The sequence below is a fragment of the Solea solea genome, chromosome 5 (genome assembly GCF_958295425.1).
Source record: "Solea solea chromosome 5, fSolSol10.1, whole genome shotgun sequence".
NCBI classification, from domain to species: Eukaryota; Metazoa; Chordata; class Actinopteri; order Pleuronectiformes; family Soleidae; genus Solea; species Solea solea.
In genome coordinates this window covers 612,918-634,085 of record NC_081138.1, presented here as the reverse complement: position 1 = coordinate 634,085, position 21,168 = coordinate 612,918, and the positions used below count along the sequence as shown (strand labels likewise).

General features: G+C 41.5%; 1 protein-coding gene across 1 annotated transcript; it reads left to right on the top strand.

Annotated features, from left to right (window-relative positions):
- The first annotated feature begins 938 nt into the window (after positions 1–938).
- adam10a (ADAM metallopeptidase domain 10a) lies at positions 939–21,041 on the top strand. Its single transcript, XM_058629242.1, has 16 exons — positions 939–1,222; positions 5,765–5,915; positions 11,113–11,231; positions 12,150–12,308; positions 13,592–13,692; positions 14,065–14,223; positions 14,468–14,560; positions 15,358–15,541; positions 16,606–16,769; positions 16,856–17,039; positions 17,126–17,276; positions 17,371–17,554; positions 17,640–17,751; positions 18,075–18,295; positions 19,011–19,137; positions 19,214–21,041. Exons 1-16 carry the CDS (start codon positions 1,171–1,173, stop codon positions 19,351–19,353), a joined length of 2,301 nt encoding a protein of 766 aa, XP_058485225.1. The 5' UTR covers positions 939–1,170; the 3' UTR covers positions 19,354–21,041.
- Positions 21,042–21,168: the final 127 nt, after the last annotated feature.

The window sequence follows — 21,168 nt, the reverse complement described above, 5'->3', positions numbered from 1 at the left end:
GAGTGTAGCACCGCTGCACAGAGAGTGCAGCACCGCTGATCGTCAGCGGCGAGCTGCATAAACAGCTGCTTTATGTGATTGTATCAGACTGAGTCTGTGCTCCGGTCATGGAGGACGTACTGAACAAATATGTTTAATTAGGACGTGTCAGAATGGTCAGTTATGAGCTCTATGTGATCTTTTCTTAACAATTTGTGTGTTTGTACGTCGGTGAAATACGTCCCCTGACTAAATACGGCAACCGCTGGCCGCAGTCTGATGTGAAGTGGTGCGAACACACGAACACACGATTGCTGACTTTATCCGGCACATTAGCTTCATATATAAAATCCTCTGTAAAACACTGTGCTCCACTGTGCAGCCACCAACAGCATACTTGTCCCGCCACGTTGACATAATACCGCTCTTCCTCCCTCGCCTGCACTCTAGCAGGGACAAGGTGGAGCTAAGGTGGAGCTTGCGAAGTAAACGTACTGGTGGGGCGGTAACATTCGCGGTGAAATGCGCATGCTGACGTCATAAGCGCAGGGAATTCAACATCGAGCGTTTTATCGCCTATACTTACACTAAGCGGAACCACGAAAACATGACTGAGTATTGTTTTTCCACACTTTGGCGACTGGTAGGGCCCCCAGAGTCCCAAATATCAGTATTAAAATGGTTAAAAAGTTGATTTTGCATAATATGTCCCCTTTAAAATGCTCCACTTGATTAAAAAATAGTATTATTCATGTTATTTGTTGCATTATATCATTAAATTAGATGTCTGTTCAGTCCATGTGCTATTTTCTGGTGTAAAAGCCAAAGTGACGAAAGAGAAAAGTTATCTTGAAGGTTTTGTTGTTGTCGATGACGTCATGTGATGTGTACCGTACTCGTCCTGTGATCACAGTAGTAGAAGAATGATGATGGGTGTGTTCACTCTTTCATGCTCCGCTAAACTACTATGACGACAGAGAGGAGTGTCTGTCTGTCTCTCTCTCTGTCTGTCTCTCTCTCTCACACACACACACACGCACAGAGAGCGCGCGCGCCGGTGTTTGTGATGGAGCCAGCTAACTAGGAAGCGCGTCTACACTTTGAAGTAAAACACAACGAAAGAAGCAGCAATTAGCGCTGAACGCTGCGTCTGTGAGCCTCTGTAACACCGAGCCAACAGGGGGTTTCGATATGGTTCTTGTCAAACTGCTTCTCACGCTTTGCTTCCTGCCGGATATCACAGGTAAGTTTGACCAAAGTGTTCAATGATCGCCGTCCGAGCTAAGCGCTAATCGGATCAGGCACTAGCTAACAGGCTAACGTTAGAAGTGTTGTGTGTGTGTGTTTGTGTGTTTGTTAACGTGTGTTTGTTAACGTGTGTTTGTTAACGTGTGTTTACAGAAGTCACTGGTTATGACTGGTTGTCACGTTCATTTGCTTTGTGTGATACTAGTGAAGTGAAGCGCTGTCATTTACTCACTGACGAATTCACACCTCAGCGTTAACGCTCGAACTTGAGCTAAAACAGTAACATTCAGTTTCAAGAGTTTCAAAACAACCACACAGTAACACAGTACACACAGTACTACGTACACACAGTACACACAGTACACACAGTACACACAGTATTACATACTCGCAGTATTGCATACTGCGGTTTCCTGTGCAGATACACGAAGTGTTCCACTGCTGCGGTATTTGACATGTCGTGAGTTGACTCGTCTATTGTTATGTTAAACATAGTTTCCAGTTGTCAGTGACAAACCTAGTGTTGTGTGACTAATTAAAATACAAAAAGTATTTAAAAGTCAAAAAAGTAAATGAGTTTAATGAGTCCTATACCAGGGCTCAGCAACCGTTTAGTATGAAAAGAGCCAAACAAATAAAAATAAAATTAAGATAATATCACATATACGTGTTTTTATACAGATGTACGACATACAAAATAGTGATAGTTTGTTAAGAACTACACATACAAAACTGTTCACATTGCATTGCTGATTATAGCCAACCGTTTATAAAGTGGAGAAAACTACTTTGAAATAAAACACAGAATAATGTAGACCTAGTTGGTCTATTGTTTGGGGAAATTAATGAAATTAAAAGTAAACCACTTTGAAATATATAAAGCAAAAGCTTGTGCTTGAGAAAATATTAAAACACTTTTATTTATCACCTTGATTTCTAAATAAGAGATGTTCATTTTGAAACAACAACTTTATTTATTCAAAGCTACAAGGAGCCACTACAGAAGGGCTGCAGAGCCACAGGTTGCAGAGCCCTGGTCTATGCTTATTGCTGGGAGATGTTAATACAGTTGTTTCACAAAGAATGACACTGACAAATACACAATGTACATAATGTGATTAAATGCAGCACTTCAGTGTGTTGTGCGTCAACTATCACAATTCCTATGACTACTGGTAGATTAGTGAGAAGTATGCTGCTGAAACATGAAAACTGAGTGGAGACAGTAATATGCCAAACTAGGACAGGAAGACCAACTTTGTTTGTCACTTCTTCTTTACCCTCATGCTTTTATTTATGGTCATTATGAAACACTGAATGTAAGCTTGAGAGTTTTACTGTTGCTACTTGTTTTGTGATGCTCAACTTAATATCTAGTGATTCTCTCTTAATTCTTGTATTATTCCTGAGTGAGTTCTGTTGCAGTAATGCCAGCTGATTTGTGAACTTTGAGAAAGCTTTTCTTTTCTCCACTTTTAACTGCTTTCTTTACATTAAATACAACTGAAAGAGTGTTAGTTACACCAAAAGGTTCTGTGCACACAAATCAAGTTTTAGTTTTTTCTCTCCTTTGTAAGAAATATGGCACAAGTAATACCTTTATTACCGCAAAGGAGTTGCAGTTTTTACTATACCAGTCAATTACACACTGCCATGAATATATTGTTGGGTCTGTAAGCACGTAGGACAAGCCACACGTGGTGTAATGTGCACTGTGAATATTTTGTTGGGATTCATACACTTTGGACACAGCTGAAAGAGGAGGTGCATTTCTAGAGCAGCTGTGGCTCAGTGGTTAAAGCAGGTCATTCAGTTTCATGATTTCCCCTATTTGTTTTGGGCAGACTTGATCAGGTTTGACACCATCAGATTAAATTACCAGCAGCAACCCTCTCACTGTTGTACTGTACCATTCATATAAGTTGCCGTTTCAGTTTGCCAGAGTGCAACGCTCAGATCGGTTGTGATTAATGCTGTTACCACCTCCTCTGTTGCTGTCAGTGCTTTCTGCTCTGCCAAGAATTGTGTTGACTGTTGAATTGTGGGGCACATGTGGTTTGACTGCCATGTTGTTTTCTTTTCAGAAATATCAGGGTGTACTTAAAACTGTAGTGTTTAACTTATAAACACAAATGCTGAGTAAAGTCTACCAGCTCTACATGATTCTCTTTGTCTCTCAGTGCAGCAGTGTTTTGATCTTGTGTTGCTTGACGACATTCCCGCGCTGCACACAGGAAATGTCTTGTTGTATGTCAAGAAAGACGGAGGCAACAGCATTAGTAAAGCAAGATGTCTGCAAACAGGTTGGAAAACTTTCAGAAGTGAATTCTACTGCTCAAAAAACCCACTTGTTCATCAATTTGACGTGGTTACTGCTTCTTGCCCCTGACCTGCTCTTGTATACACACAAGTGCCCTCACTCAAGTCTGATAGTTTTGCTTGACAGAGCCAGTTTTTAGGAGGACAGCAGCATACATGTTACATTGATACTGTTCACTAATAATAACAACATAAACCCCCAAAAGTTACCCCTTAACATACATTTAGTTAAACTATGTTACGTGTAGATGAGTACAAATGCAATGGCTAAAAATGTAAACTTAACTTCAGAGCCTGTGGCGGATCACAGTGAATATCATTGTGGTGGGAATGTTGTAACCCAGGTTGGTCCCATGGTAGTGTTACAGTTTGAAGAGTAGCTTGGGGCCATTATTGCATTCACGGCACAGAAAATCCAGGGTCACTGTTTTTTGTGCGTAGTCTCGTTTTCATATTGCTTTTACTCATTTTGTGACTCCATTTAGTTGTTGGCAGTAAAAGTTCTCAGAGGCAAACTGTGGACATTGCAGTCCTTGGTCGGGATACATTAGTTTTCTTTAATTCTTAAATAAGTCGTAAAGGCTCTGTCAGTCAATGTGGGAGTTGTGGCAGATTTAATGTGCTTTTGCTTTTTTCTGATTCAGACTCGGGTGTTGAGTGACGATGTTTGTCTATAAACAAATGATAATAAACAAATCATTTTTGATTAGACCCAGATTGTGATGCTATGTTTACATAAAGTGGTTTTGCTGTCCTGTATACATGCTTCTATCATCTCCATATCGTTCCTTGACATCATTTCATTTATTTGTACCTCAGCATTTCCTGCTCTTGAATGTCTTTTTTTTGGACATTAAAGAAACAAACAGTTTGCCCCTAAATAATCAGTTAGAGTGTAAAAACACATATTTTGTACTTTATCTGATTAACAACATTGTGGCTGATGAAACTCTAACAGAAACAATCACATTGACCTTTCAAAATGACAATAAAGGCCTATTCAAGTATCTGAAACCAGGATGTAAAGTATTTATATTCAAGGATTTGGTATGTCCAGTAGCCCTGGAAGTAAATGATGTTATACTTTTATTCTTTTTTTAGTTTCCTAATGTGAGTGGAAATGTTATAACATCCAATAAATGTCAGAATTATTGTGGCTATGATGCAAGTGCCTGTCTTCAGGCTTGTTCTGTTCATATCTTACTGAGGAGGCTAATTTGTGCAGCGTTGTTGGTTTTTTGTTCAAAATTGACCTTATTCCTGAAAAAATAGCACCCTATTCCCCTCACCTCTGAACCAATTGTTTTGATTTACCGGCTTGTTAGTTGGTCCATTCAGTGTAGTTTGTGCTTATTATTTCTGTTGTAAAAGAAGCTGATTGTTAGAAGATTTTCTCCCTGCAGTCATGTTGCGACTCGCCTGGTACGGCCTCTCCCTGCTCAGGAAGCGTTAACTCCCACCACATGGAAACCCTCACAGGAGTGAATGTAATGGTGTAGTGTAGAAGATTAGGGCAGGCGAAAATAAACATCTATCTTTTTTGGCCTACTGTGGGAGTTCCTTGGTGAGGTGTTTTTGTCAAAGGTCTTTTAGTACTGAGCTCATTGTTAGTCTTCCGTCTCTAAAATGAACTACAACTGCTTTTGTAGCACTTGGCAGCTTCTCCTGTTATTATAGCCCATAATATCAACCAGATAGTTAGTAGGGATCTGAGTTGTCTTGGAATGTAGATGAGTATTTGATGAGGCTGCTTCAAACTCATTCACTGAGCCTGCACAATGGCATACAGTACCACTGAAACAGAACCTCAGTCACCTGATGTGCATCACATGCTCCTTACTGGTGCTTTAAAGTGACCGCTCTCTTTGTGGAGTGAAAAGAACAAAGAAAATGGCTTTAAAAGCCGGCAGGATGAACCGTGTGGGATCACACCAGTGAGCTGAATAAGCCTTTTAAGCATAACGAGCGAGTGACGGCTCATCCTCCAGCAAATCACTCTGCATCACATTCAACGTGGACCTTCTCATGACGACATGTTTCCATGTTTGAAGTATATAGAGGTTTATGTTTTTGTCTCTATTGCCGACTGATCGTGGCGTAATGTAGTTTAATCAGTTTAATCAATATATACAAGATGGATAAGTAGCTATAATAGAATCATAATTTCACTGCAGACTTTTGTCATCAAATATTGAGAAATCATTGTTTTGTCTTTCAGGTAAATTTGGAAACCGCTTGAACAAATACATTCGTCATTATGAAGGTCTATCGTACGACACAGTGGCGCTGCACAGCAGTCACCAGAGAGCCAAGAGAGCGCTCTCTCCTCAGGACCGGGCAGTGCACCTGGACTTCCACGCACATGGAAGGTCAGTTTTCTATTCACTCTCTGTTTAACCTCTCAGTTCTTTTTTCAAATGTTTTCCTTCCCTGTAAATTTAAGCTGGGACACAAAATGCTGTAATACGTAACCAGAAAGTCCTTTTACTCTAGAATATTTCGAGGAACAATATTAAGTTTCATGCTGGGATTCAGCACATCACAACCTCGAGTACTGTGCTAATGCATCCACCGCCCATAACCAAGCATTTAAAGCATAAAAGTGTTAACTGTTACACAAACTCATAAAATAAATAGCTCACAAGTTACAACATAACTCTGTGAAGCAACGCTGCTTCTTCTTTTTATTTAAACACAAATGACACTGATTACACTGACGCTGATGTGATTACTGCAGCACAGCGGAGTGTGCTGACCTCACCCTCCAGGTCTGTGTAAGAGATGACGGCGGCAAACATCTCCCACTGTAGCTCATGGCCTTTGACTCTTTTATTTATTTGATTTAGTGAGCAGGTCCTTGGTTTCCCTGTGACTCTAGCAGAAGTTTATTTGGGGCAGACTTGTAGTGACATGTATTTCATATTAGCTGTGATTCATATGATTTGTCATATTTTAACATGATGCCTCGTTTGAATCTGCTCGGTTTGCTTTACGGTCTCAGATTATAAACTTTGATACTCCAGCATCAAACCACCTGCTGTCAATTCAACGACATTTTCCACAATTCCTGAAATCCACTGTTACGTGCGCCTGCATTTCCTTTGATTGTCCCTATCCTACGATTGCATAGTGCTGAACACATGATGCAGAAAAAGTAGACACGCTGGCTTTTCTTATCTCAGAATAATAACAGAGGTTTGCATTTAGTGGCTGACAGTTTGAACACAAATGTGATCTTATCAGTGTCCACATAGATACATGTGTAAAGGCTCACACGGCGGTTGTGCAGCTATTCTTCTTAGGACACTGCATTGATTTCCATTCATTTGAACAGCCTAAACAAAGCCATTAACCATAACCAGTTAATGCCTAGCCCTCGTTTTAACCTTCGTAAAGACAATTCAAATCAGAAATGAGGTTCTGCCTGTTAGGCCCATTAGCACCAGGTTTTTGTCTCCATGAGGACGACTGGTCCTGACAAGGGAAAGAAGTTCCTAAGGAGGTAACACATACAAGTATACGGACGCACACAATATACTCTCTTATAATCGTTGTACAATTCTGGGACTCATCATACGTCTCTTCCCCTTTATCACTTTCTGTCTCTTGAGTTTTTTTCCCTCCCCATTTTCTCACATTTTCACCATGTCATCCATGAGTGCAACATTAACACTGTTTTTCCAGACAGCTCCGCCTGTTTTCCTCTGTCGTGGGTTATCTGTCAAACGGACCTGTTTCCTGTACCTTTGGGCTTTTTCCCGTCATTGCTGGCGTTTGAGAAACAGCTGCTTCCTGTTTTTGGCGAGGTCATCACAGAGTCCTACATCCATATGTCCATGTTCAGGGTCTGAGTGGACATAGACAGTGCTGTAGGGGATGACGAGTTGGTGTAATCTGTTATAAACACATGCTCAAACAAAAAAGAGTAAAAAGCACCTGTAAGAAGAACAGTCCAGTCATTATACAGCAAGAAAGTCAACAAAGAGCCATGAAACTGTGGCAGATCAGATTACGTCGCTCCTCGGGTTTATTTGCCTTTATTTACAAGTGGTGATGCGCTACCCCATAGACAGAAAACACATTTCAATGGCAGGTGTAAAGGGAGCCTATTACATGTCATATAACTTTATTGTCCCTCTGGCTATCCTGTACCTTCTATTGAGACAGGTGAACACAAATCATATAGCCCTTTACCAGCCAACACTGGTCTATAATAATATTGTTTTGTTTCTGACCGTCTGTCTTCAAAAGTAAAATCAAGTTATCTTAAAGAGAAACTGAACAAACCCAGTTTTCCTAACGGTATCTCATTCTTTATGTTAGTGAATTCATTATCTTTATGAGTGTGTGTGTGTGTGTGTAAACTGAGAGACATGCAGCATTCTCCTCTTTGACAGAACATGGCTGTGTGGCCCTGAAGAGGTTTGTTGTAACAAGAGAAAAGCTTGTGTATGCCCACTCACTCACTCACTCACTCACTCACTCACTCACTCACGTCTCTGTGGCTGGATCAGGTGACAAAACGAGGCAGGGCAGCTCATTGTCTCCTGACAGGAAGAGATGCCAGAAAGTTCAGAAAATGGTTCATAAAACTCAATTAAATGTTATTTGTTGACGCTGAATCACAACATGCATTATCGCGATGCTCAGTACATGGACAACATCACGGAGAGAAGAGAAACCCAACGGTTCAGTCCATGAGCAAACACTAGGCATCAGTGGAGGGAGGAAGAAGAAATCTCTGACTCAAAGATGTGCAGTAACACAGAAAGTAATGCTGCTTCTGCTTCTTCTTTATTTGTTTGTCAGTAAAACAGTAGTATGACTGTCATGAATATTGTTGCATTACAAACTCTTCATAGATATAGTTGTGTCTGTAAACACATCCCATGTCTTTGGCCCACTGACTGTGTTGAGATTTTTCTGAATAATTGATGAGTCTGCTGCTTCCATCCTTATCCTCCCTCTCTTGTCTGCTGTCAGCGGTTTCTTCTTGTCAGGGACTTGATACAGTAATTGACTTTCTTCTTATTATTATTATTTTTCATTTAGTTAAAACTATTGTCTGTGAGGGATGAAGATGCTTGTAGAATGATTTCTTTGCATGATGACGAAGCAAGTATTTAAACATAAGAGCTGCACAAGTGGAATTCCGGGTTATCCACTACAGTAAGTGTACTGTGAGGAAAACATCCCTGCTATGTTCTGCCATTCTGCACTCAACACTCAACACTCAACACAAACCTCTCGTATGTGCTTAGTGCTCAGTGAGCCTTCTTATTAGAAAATACTCCAACAGGCAACTTAAAGGGGCAGTATGTAGAATATAATGTGTACAACTGCAGCCATAAGCATTCAAATCAGACACTGCCATTCAGAGTAACGGACAGTGTTTCCCCCTCCTGTTCATATACACGGATTGGACACTACACTTATTTATGCCTGGTGTTCCACTGTGTTTATGCATTGAGAGGTTTGCTTTTATAAACTGCATAAACCTATTTGGTTCATTGTTGCATAGGTGCAGATAGAAACAGGAGTGGAGAATAATCACAGGCAACAATATAATATAATATAATATAATATAATGTAATATAATATGAGAGAGAGAGAGAGCTGAAATACATCAACACCTGTCTTCAAACTCCTCAGATTTCTTCTGTCCACTGCAGACCCTGGTTTTTTCCCCTCTGGTCAAGATGTTTTTGAGAGGAGCAGCAAAGTAACTCATGTGTCGCTTCAGCTTGGTGTGTTTGTCTCCTCTGGTAACATGGGCGTCCAAATGCTTTGAGCTCCATTGTTGCTGCACAAACTCAAAACATCGTTTGTTGGCTGTAGATTGTGAATAAACGGACTATGCCATTGTTTTCAGTGAAGCCAGTATTTTAATTTAACACGTTTCCTTAATGTCTGATGACATTTGAATTTAACACAGAATCATTTCTTACATAATCTAGCGTTACATTGCTGTGCATGAAGTTCATGTTAATACAGAACTTCTTTCTGAATAATCTAGTGATGCTGTGTGGCAAAGGGGTTTCATGGGTTGACGGGGCATTTGATGTTTCACAGCGGTCATGGGGTTGTATCGATTACTGTAAAGGTCATCAGGAGGTGCAGTGATACAGGATGAATAATAAGCAGAAGGAACTGTGCTTAAACGTCTTGATTCTGATTCAGCAGGCATCTGCTTTTTTCTTTTGTTTTTTTAAATAGACTCATTTTGTCTTTCTTTTTGTTTCTCAGTTCCTTTTATCATGAAGAGTTGGCTTCATATGAAGTGAGTCCTGCGTCACAGCATCTTGTTTAGGGCAGGGTATCGAACTTCACACTTGGTGGGATGGAACAAACGTCACCTGTGTCCCCTCATATTGAAAATATGTTCTTCTATAATATCTAATTGCAGTACTTAAGGAGTTAATCTCATCAGCATCAGTGAGCCAATAGGCATCCAGCATGCTGTTTGCTCATGATTGGCTCTTGAGGAGTGCAGGAAGTACTGTGTGTTCCAGAGACTAAGCTCATTCCCCAAAGGACAAGTCTGTGTGGTATTTTCAGAGGCTGGTGGTTATACTTCATATATTTAATTATGTTGAGACACGTTTAATTACACACTTGACAAATGTGAGAGCAGAAATGTGTTCAGTGTTTGGCTGCATGAAGATGATGGGGCCAACTTATACTGAAGGATTTCACTGTTTGTTCAAATGGATTTCATAAGAAAAAGACCTTTCAGAAATCTGCATCAAAGTCCAGATAAAGAAAAACAGCCCTATTCCAGTAAGGATTAACTTTAACGTTTGGTTCAGGTCTTCATAAAAAAGATTATTGATGATCATGTGCTGCTTAGGTCGTACTGAAGAACCACAAACATCAAACATGGGTCAGCTTGTGTGTGTGTGTGTGTGTGGGAGCAGTTCAAAGAGTCATCCCGGTCCAGAGAAGGAAATCCTGGCCTGTGTCTATTCCTGTCCATATCTATCTGTGCATCTCTTATTTCTAATCTTTTTCTCTTTATTTAGCATGGACTCATTCCTGCAGTGCTGTAATTCTGGAACGATCTGTGGTTTGATGTTTCTCTTCAGTTTTACAGACTTTAAAAGGTCTTTTCGTGAAGTGTTTGTCTCTGCAGGTGTGTGTGTGTGTGACGATCTCCCTGTTGGTTCTATCACACTGGACACAGATAAAAACTCTTACTTTATGATCAAGTGTTTTTGCAGTTGATCCAGTGAATGACCAGACCACAGGAGCATGTTATTGAACATTTGTATTGCTGCTTGATACCACCAGTCTCTGAGTATATCAGGCTGATTTAAGACACATTCCTTTGCAACATCCTTGATAACACTGATAAATGTCAGAATCTTTGTTTGCAGTTTGTGTACGAGGGAGTAATCATGTGATAGCTCGTGACATTCCTCTGAACGACTCGTACATGGCCTCAGGTTTCTGGGGTTTTGGCTCATGTGCACCTCATGTGATTATCTTTGATGTGGGATTACAAAAAGATTCCATGGCCAAGTATTTTCTTATTCTTCTGACTTACTTACTGTTTTCTCTTTTCAGACATTTCAACATACAAATGAAGAAGGATGCAACTCTGTTTTCTCCAGATCTCGTCATTGAGATATCAGGAAAGGAGACACCTGTTGATACATCACATATTTACAGTGGAGAAATCTTTGGTAAGAAGCTTGTGAACTCATCACAACCCCGACGTGCACACTCCCACAAGTCTTTTCCTCCACCTCTTCCTTCCGCTCGCAGTCCTTTTCCGTCCCGGATGCCTCTTTGCAGCTCGTCCCCAGCAGAGTTCAATCAGAAACAGATTTATATTTTGTACATAGGAGTTAGTGATGTATCCTCAAACCAGAGGCAGTGGACGTCAACACAACTTGTAAACATAACTTCTCTACAATGAGACAACACTGAGAAACTTGACTCACAAATATCACAAATCAATTTTAGTTTGGAATTAAAAATCTATCATTTAAGTGTAAACAAGTACAAGTTTCATAAGTAGAGCTGCAACTAACGATTATTTTCATAATCGATTCATCTGTCCATTATTATTGTCTCTGATCGGTGTTCGTCAAACCTGGAAATGATGATGTTCTCAAACCACAAACCAAAATGATTTCTTTGTTATCCAGAGCAAAGAAATGAAGAAACTATTCACATTTAAGAAGCTTAAACAATTGGAAATCTTGTTTTAATCATGAAAAAAGCATCAAAGCGATTATTCGATTATCAAAATAGTTGCCGATTAATTTAGTAATCGATTAATAATAGATTCATCGATTAATCGTTTCAGCTCTATTCATGAGAGATGTTTAAGTGCTTGTCGTCATCATTTCTGAAATTGTTGCAGAATATTAATCTGAATGCAATGATTGTATGAAATCTCATTCAGTATAATCACAGATAGATTTCCTGTGCAGACAGGAACAGATTTGGTAATAAATCTTTTATGTGCTGTAAGGTTAATTATTCTTGAGTCCTTGTGTTTCCTTGTGCGTTCAGTATATACAGTAACAGTATTACTTTGACAAACACTGTACTGCACGTATTTGCCTCTGCTCACTTCTCCTCTTATGTTTCAGGTGAAAAGGGTACGTTGACCCACGGCTCTGTGGTCCACGGCCGCTTTGAGGGATTTATTAAAACTCACCAAGGAACATATTATGTTGAACCCTCAGAGAGGTACCTGCAGGACAACGCCGGGCCTTTCCATTCTGTCATCTATCACGAGGATGACATCGGTAAGTCGACAGTGTAAAGAAGAAGCACCAGCGGCCGTTAAAGTCCTGACCTATTCTTTACAATGAGACAGGAATGGCATCAATAAAACATACGTTCTTTTGTTTACTTCTTCAGTGCAAAGGCGCTTTGATTTGTATTTAAACGAGAGAGCGTTCACTGAAGGCACAAAGACGTCTTTCTCTGTGACAATTAGGACACATTGTCAGAGGGTGAATGGTTGTTTCAGTGTTTGTCCTTTTAGTCACGAGTACAGGAGTGATCTTTTTACTGAATGACCAACAGTGGTTTCACTGTAGAGATGTTTGCATTCAGGCTGATGTCCTACACGACTGTTAGAACATTAATAATAATAATATAATAATTCATTCATACCAACGTCATAAGAACACATGATTCAACATGTCATGTTTTAAAATATCATGTCGTATAACTGTAACACTTTTTTTAACAGGTTTTTTTGTCATGAAGGCGTGGCCAGTGTTAAGCTGTATTGTGTTTATTAGCAGAGGCAGCGATTGTATCATAAGAAAATAATAGTTTTAGTGGGTGATCGTAACTCGAGCTGCATGTATGGTATCTTTTGAAAACACTGAGACTAAAAACAGGTTTATGTTTATTTTGTAGAAAGCTACTCATTGCTGCCACATTGTTTGATCTGCATTATACAGGATGTGCTCGGTATCACGGCTGCCTTTAAGTTTAATAGTCATTGTCTTTATTGTGTGAGTCTCGTTCTGACCACATAAATACTGGCCGTCAGTTCTGCGTCTGCTTCCATACTATAAATGTGTGTGTGTGTGTGTGTGTGTGTGTGTGTGTGTGTGTGTGTGTGTGTGTGTGTGTGTGTGTGTGTGTGTGTGTGTGTGTGTGTGTGTGTGTGTGTGTGTGTGTGTGTGTGTGTGTGTGTGTGTGTGTGTGTGTGTGTGTGTGTGTGTGTGTGTGTGTGTGTGTGTGTGTGTGTGTGTGTGTTCTCTCCAGTACAGGAGAACTTATTTTGACTTTCTGTACAACATGCTTGTTTGCAGGATTTCATTAACTTAGAGAATATAAGAAATAAAGGTAAACATTACTTTTCTCCTAAAACTGCCTGGCCACAGAGCTGCTTTGGTTTTTGTCTTTATTTTGTTCTCGGTCTCCAATTTTATATTTTTATTGAAGCTTCCAGGAGATTTTTAATCTCTGACTTTTCTCAGTTAGATTTCGGTTTCATGTGCACCTGGAGTCACATGATCCTAAAGAGATTCATGAAGCAGTTAAAGGTCTTCTCCTCCCTCTCTGCTAGATTATCCTCATAAATATGGCTCAGAGGGCGGCTGTGCTGACCACTCTGTGTTTGAGCGGATGAGGAAGTACCAGACAGCAGCAGTGGAAGATCCAGCCAAAGTAAGTGCAGACAAAGCCCCTCCTCCTTTTACCTCATAATGACCTCATAATTAAACTGACAGATGGACTGGACTCATGAGATTAAACAGATGTTCAAATTAACTGGATATTATTCAACCAAAAACAAACATTTCCCTGTCAGTAAAATGGGCCATGTCACCAGAATGGACCTGGTTTGATCCCTGCCTCCTTATGACTTTATGCTGAAGTACCTTTGGGCAAGACATTGAACCCCAAATAACTTCTGGCCACAGAGGTGACGATACGTGAATGTGTGAGAGTAATGTGCTAGAAGACAGAGCTGCACATAGATGCGCTGTGTAACTGTCCGTGTGAATCACAACCACGTATGTTGTTTGTGTTGTTGTGCAGGTGTTGAACCGTGTGTTGGAAGAGGAGAGCGTACACGGTCCTGTCATTCTGAGGAGTAAGAGAGCGGCTGGGAAAGAGAAGAACACGTGTCAGCTCTTCATCCAGACTGATCACAAGTTCTACGACCGCTACGGCTCAAGAGAGGCGGTCATTGCCCAGGTGGGATGTAAACATGGACTCGATACTCACCTCTGTACCTCATTAGCTCATGTTTATTATGCTCATATTTAGGTTCATACGTTTCATTTAGGTCAGTACTTTACAAAAGGGAATCTAATCATCTGGAAATTCAAAAGTTTTAGTTTCCATGTAATAATCCCCACTGCTGTGTCTGTATTTGCCTTCCTCCTTATCCTCCTTATCCTCCTTTCCTCCTTTCCTCCCCTCGTCTCTTCCTCTCCAGATTTCCAGCCATGTGAAGGCCATTGACTCCATTTACCAGGGCACAGACTTTATGGGCATCCGAAACATCAGCTTCATGGTTAAAAGAATCAGGGTGTGTTTTTTTGTCTACTTAACCATCAACATTGTTGTTTGCAATACTGTGCAAACATCTGTGTTTAGTGTGACCTCTCGTTACACTTGACCCTGGCTCTCTTAAACCTGGATTGGAACCATAATTCATGTTACTGGTTAAACCTGTGTTTGTCCTACTATTGTTTCATATCAACAAATATCTTATGTCGATTTCAGTCCCATCATTCCAATCCAAATGCAATGATCACATGAAACAACACAGTACTGTAGTTCCATGCTGCTACATGTTCATTTGAAACGTTTCATCTTCATATTAAAAATAGTCTATATCCTGATTCCTGGGTGTTTGTTGCCCATCTAGACTATAAATCACTGGGGTAATGTGGACAGCAAGTGTATCTGGAACTGAATTTCTGTATTTTTAAATGGAAATTGAGTGATGGATGTAGATTTAAGCTAAGTGCAACAGTTCAGTTTGGTACTCTGCAGTACATACAGACTTGAATGTGTTTCCGTTTTGGTTTAGTACCAAAATAACCAGCCCTGACTGATGGAAAAACATCAGTCCCTTGCAGTCGGTGTAAATATCCGATGTAATTCGAGGCCAATGCTTGCAGTCTGTTCTCATACAGAAGTCGAACAGGAAAAGAGAGCTGCTGCATGTCCTCACTGTTGTCTGTTGTGTAGCGTTCAATAGCAACACTGTCCCGTCCTTCCTCAGACTGAACTGCACCATGATGGAGCAGCTTTAGTGTGAATATGTGTCAGAAGGAGCTTTTCATTTCTCTTGTTTTCCACTTTCATTTCTTCTTTCAGATAAACACCACCGCTGATGTAACCGATTCATCCAATCCTTTTCGCTTTGGAAATATCGGAGTGGAAAAGTTTCTGGAGCTCAACTCTGAACAGAACCATGATGACTACTGTCTGGCCTACGTCTTCACTGACAGAGACTTTGATGATGGTGTGCTTGGCTTGGCTTGGGTTGGAGCTCCTTCAGGTTTGTATACACACACACACACACACACACCTCTCTATCTCTAAACCTACCATAACCAGTTAACGCCTAACTCAAATCTTAAATTAACCCCAAAATGATGAAGAATTCAGTCGGTGAGGTTAGAAAAGGGGAAACTAAATGTCCGTGTCATTTAGAAGCTGAAGTTTGAAGCAGCTTTAATACATTTATCTTTCATTGATTTTCTTATTCATACAATTTAGAGACATGGAAATTGGGCAAAGATTAAATTGTATTGGAATCACTGGAGTTTACAGTAATATTAAATGTTTTTACCAAAGTGAATAATGTGTCACACAGGGGCATTACTATAGTTTTAAACATTATCATGATTATTATTGTTATTGTCATGTGTCTGTGTTCTTTGTCCTTGTTCCTCTCAGGAGTCGTGAATCTATGAGTTCTAGTTGTGTTTGTTCTCCGTCCTGTTCCGTTCAGCCAAGAATGCAGCAGCAGCAGCAGCAGCAGCAGCAGCAGCAGCAGCAGCAGCAGTCTCACACAATCAATACAGGGAAATCAGCAAAGCTGTGAGCTGAAAGAATCGATGGTTGCCACAGTGAGCTGTGGTCTGAACTAAAATGAGCGTCAGGGAAACTCGTGCACATTTCCATGGAACTGACTCGCTGTTTGTTGCTGTCAGTGCTGTCGACTCGTGTTTCTTTGCTTTTCTCTCTCGTGTTATGGGTGAAGTGAAATGCAGCATCATGGTGGAAATGTGCTGCGTATTTTAAAGACATGTGAAGGCAGTGATAATGGACAGCACGTGACGTATCTACACGCTGTGTTCTGTCTTTTGGAATAGAAGAAAACGATGACTTCTTTTTAACTTGTTGTTATGGTTAGACTAACATACAGACAGGAAGGAACAGCTCATTTGACTGGATCTACATTTGCTGTACGGTTACTGTTCACGTCTCCATGGCTGCAGGATTCATGTGATCCTTTCCCCTCTTGACTGCAGCAGAAGTGCAGCAGTTGTTAAAATAACGTTCACTGGACTTAAATAACGTTCTGTCCCTTGTACCTTTTCCATTCTGCTGCCACAGGAAGCTCTGGGGGAATCTGTGAGAAGAGCAAACTGTACTCTGATGGGAAGAGGAAATCTCTGAACACTGGGATCATCACTGTGCAGAACTATGCCTCTCATGTTCCCCCTAAGGTGTCACACATCACCTTTGCTCATGAGGTTGGCCACAACTTTGGCTCTCCTGTAAGGACACCGTGTGCAGCGTATAACGACGTGCGGCTCTGTCTTCTTCAGTCGTCCCGCTCACTCTGTTTGCCTCTGTTTTCCAGCATGACTCTGGGTTTGAATGCACCCCGGGAGAGTCCAAGTTACAGGACAAAAAGGAGCAGGGCAACTATATCATGTATGCCAGAGCCACGTCGGGGGACAAGCTCAACAACAACAAGTTCTCCATCTGCAGCATCCGCAATATCAGCGCTGTTCTGACAAAGAAGAGAAACGATTGTTTTGTTGGTAAAGTAAATTTGTTTCTTCCTGTTTGTGTGAGCAAAAGATTCTGTTCTCACCCTGTGTGTGTGTGTGTGTGTGTGTGAGAACAGAGTCAGGACAGCCTATCTGTGGAAATGGATTAGTGGAAACTGGAGAGGAGTGTGACTGTGGCTACAGTGATCAGTGCACAGACCCCTGCTGCTTTAATGCTAATGAGGAGGACGGCAGGAGGTGTAAACTCCAACCGGGCAGAATCTGCAGGTCAGATGTGATGAGCAGTTTTCTTTTAATTGTGAAAGTAGATGAAGGTGTTTGTGCTTTAAACACACACATGCAACTCTTCTCCCCCTCACAGTCCCAGCCAGGGTCCGTGTTGCACAGCTCAGTGTAGCTTTAAAGGTACAAATGATAGTTGCAGACCGGATTCTGAGTGTGCCAACGAGGGTAAATGCAATGGAGCGACTGCTCAGTGTCCCGCCTCAGAACCAAAGGCCAACTTCACATCGTGCCATTCAGAAACACAAGTCTGCCTCAAAGGGGTTGGTTTTTGCAGAGTTATCTCTTCTGAACATTCTGTGCATTAGTGTTTGCGTTTACAGTCAAAGTGTCTCCTTGCTCTGTCAGGTCTGCTCTGGTTCCATCTGTGAGAAGTATTCTCTGGAGGTTTGCACCTGTGCCAGCCAGGACAACAAGGACGAGGCCGCGGAGCTGTGCCACGTGTGCTGCATGGAAAAGAGTGAGTGACGCGCTGCGAGACACCGTTGTGTCAAAGTCATCAATCCCATCACAAATCCAGAAAAACAATAGATGCAGGATGAGGTGATGAGGATAATACTGACTGTCGTCAGCACAGCACACGGCATCAGCTGCTCAAACTGACATGTTTTCTCACTTTAAGAACACTTCAGTCAACAGGATTCCTTCCTCTGGTTGTGCTGTAGCTGTAAGATGAGGAGGCGAAGAAGCTCGTAGTTGAAACGATTCTAGTTGTGATTCATACATGTCTGTACTTATTAGCCGTATGTGACATGTAACAGTGACTTCTCCTCGTCTCCTCAGCCGACCCCAGCAGCTGCAGCAGCACAGGCTCAGAGAAGTGGACTGAGTTCTTCAACAACACGGTCATCACGCTGCAGCCAGGCTCACCCTGCAATGACTTCAAGGGATACTGCGACGTGTTCACGAGGTGTCGTCTGGTGGATGCTGACGGGCCGCTGGCTCGGCTAAAGAAAGCCATCTTTAATGCAGAGCTCTATGAAAACATTGCAGGTTGGATAGTGGTGAGTTTTCCTGACGAGGACCAACCGAGCAGAACACGAGGAGGTCTTTAAAAAAAGACATGTTGTTTATACGAGGAGAGGAAGGGAGGGTCCGTCTGTGACACGAGGAGAAAACTGGGCGTGGGTTTAGTGGAAATGGTTAGTCAGACAAAGAGGAAGTGAAATTGGTGATATTTAGAAATCCAAAGGAATGAGACGTGTATTCATCATTGACCACAGTCACATACCAGGGTTGAACCTGATCTGATGATATCTGAATCACACCTTCATAGCTCGTTATGTCTGAACTGTGCCACATAGAAGGATCAGAATTGTGTCACTTCACATTTACATTGAAGCTTTTAGCAGACGCTTTTATCCTAAGACACTTATAAAAGAGGGATTCACTTCACAGAAGAACAGTGGACTGATGGAGCGTGGGAGAGCAGGGGTGGATCCAGGTGCTAGGACAGAAGATGCTCCTGCAGAGTCGTGGAGGGGCAACATGAGCCTTTAGCAGAGCATTGAAGTGGGTGGGAGCCGACCCATGATGCATCAGTGCACAGAGGAACCTTAGTGTGAAATAAATGAACCTGCAACTTATAGAATCCTCATCATACGTCCATTGTTAGGGCAGCAGCCTAATGTCACACACAAGTCATGAGCTGTTGCATTAACCCTTGTGAAGAAGTCTCAGTGTGACGTGTAAAATAACTGTGTGTTTGCTGTACTTCAGGCTCATTGGTGGGCGGTGTTGTTGATGGGCATCGCTCTCATTATGCTCATGGCCGGCTTCATCAAGATCTGCAGTGTCCACACCCCCAGCAGCAACCCCAAACTGCCCCCGCCAAAGCCACTGCCAGGTACTGTGTGAGTGCAGGGAGTGGACAGACACACGGACGCTGGTTTGAGCTGTGCTGACGTCTTTCTGTCTTGTAGGGACGCTGAAACGGAGACGACAGCAGCAGCAGCAGCAGCAGCAGCAGCAGCAGCAGCAGCTGCAGCAGGGACACCCTCAGGCTCAGCGTCACCACCGTCAGTACAGAGAGGATTACCAGATGGGACAGATGAGACGCTGAGTCTCTGCTCTTTGCCTCGGTTCTTCTTAGTGCCTACACTCCAAAGAGTTCCCTTTACTACAAAGATTTACAAACAGTTTGACTGGACAGAGCCTGACCTTTATTTTTTTTACGCACCTCTGCTCTGAGAGCTCGATTATCAGCAGTTTCAGGAGGAACAGGAGCAAACTTCACAGATCTGTGATGTCAGTCTTGTTTTTGGAGGAGAGAGAAGCCTCTTTGTGTTGGAGTCGTCTTCCCTCGTCCTCTGCCTGTGCAGTCTTTGTCTTTCCTGTTCTTCCTCCTTGAAGTGCTGCCATCAGCAGGTCACCCGCAGGACTGCAAGATGCATGAGCTTCCGCTTCCAATCGAAAACGTGGTTGAAACTTAATGCTTTTGCCAATAAGATTATTTTAATTTAAATTCAGTTCCTCTCGTCTGCAGTAGAATTTTCTCTGCTCTTCTGTTTGAAGATGATTTACTGTTTGAATTCACGTTCTCAGGATTAATAAACAACAGCAGACAGTTTAAGACGGTTTAAAACGGCTGCATGTGATTTCACACGTTCATGTTGTGTGTGTGTGTGTGTGTGTGAACGTCGTCGTCGTCTCAGTCTGAAGAGACTGTCGATGAGACCAATGGTGAGATTTAAACCCTGTTAACCACTCAAATGTTCCAGCCTCTCGGCCTCTGGAGTCAGATGAAGAACCGTTCAGGTTTAAATGTGAGCAGCAGAAATTGCTTTTATTGATTTTTACTTGCAGCTCAGAGTATTTGTAAATGTGGAAGAAATGATTTCTTCTGCTGCTGTTGCTCTTAACAGACTTTTACCAGAGTGAACAATCGTCTGTTTCTTCCTCTCCTCTTGGTTTGTGTCACTGCATTAAAAATGTGCCTACTAGAGAATAGTGTGACTCAGGTCTGTGACTAAAGTCAGTGACTGAAGTCTGTGACTGAAGTCAGTGACTGAAGTCAGTGACTGAAGTCTGTGACTGAAGTCTGTGTCTGAAGTCTGTGTCTGACCTGAACCAGTGAATGTGCGGTGACAGTTTCTCAGACGTAGACTGAGGTTTGGCTGATGTTTGACGTTCATAAGAAACTAATAACATTTGTACTGAAGATGATTATTATTATTATTATCGACCTGCAAATGTTACAGCCGCAGAGTTTCTCATCACATTTGCTTTAATGTCCTGGCGTTACTCTGCTGCCTGATTTGAGTTGAGCATTTAAAAACTTCACGGACAAACACACGAGTTCTCCAAGTTGTTACTGACAAATAATAACGTGTATTTTATTAAAGAAGTTATTTTATTATTTAGTGAACAACTTGGACGACCTTGTTTTGGACCTTGTTAGAGTTGCTTGTGCTCAGCTTTGATCACAGAGGACGACAGTGAACGTGTTTATGAACAGAGTCAGAGCTTAAACTCTATTTTTATGATCTTTGTGTTAACGTGTGTGAAACGAGTGCTGAATCATCATCATCTTTGTGTTGTTTTGCTTTGGTGTGGATAATAGTGGGTGCTTTGGTTTAATACTCTGGAATATTTTTGTTTCTTTCACATTTCTGGGATGTGTAAGTGATGTCATTTAAAGATTCAACACTGCTGTTCTTCACTTCCTTCATTTGCAGAGCTGTTGTACAAAAATATCTTTTCTTTTTAAATACTTGAAATGCAATAATAAACGAGAGTTGGTCAAAACTGTTTTCTCTACATTCTCAGGATTCAGCTCTGACTTTAGTTCATTGTTTGGTTTTGAACCATGTTTTTGTCAACATTAACTTAAACTGTGTGTTTGTTTCGTATGACAGTAACGATGAAGCGTCATGAA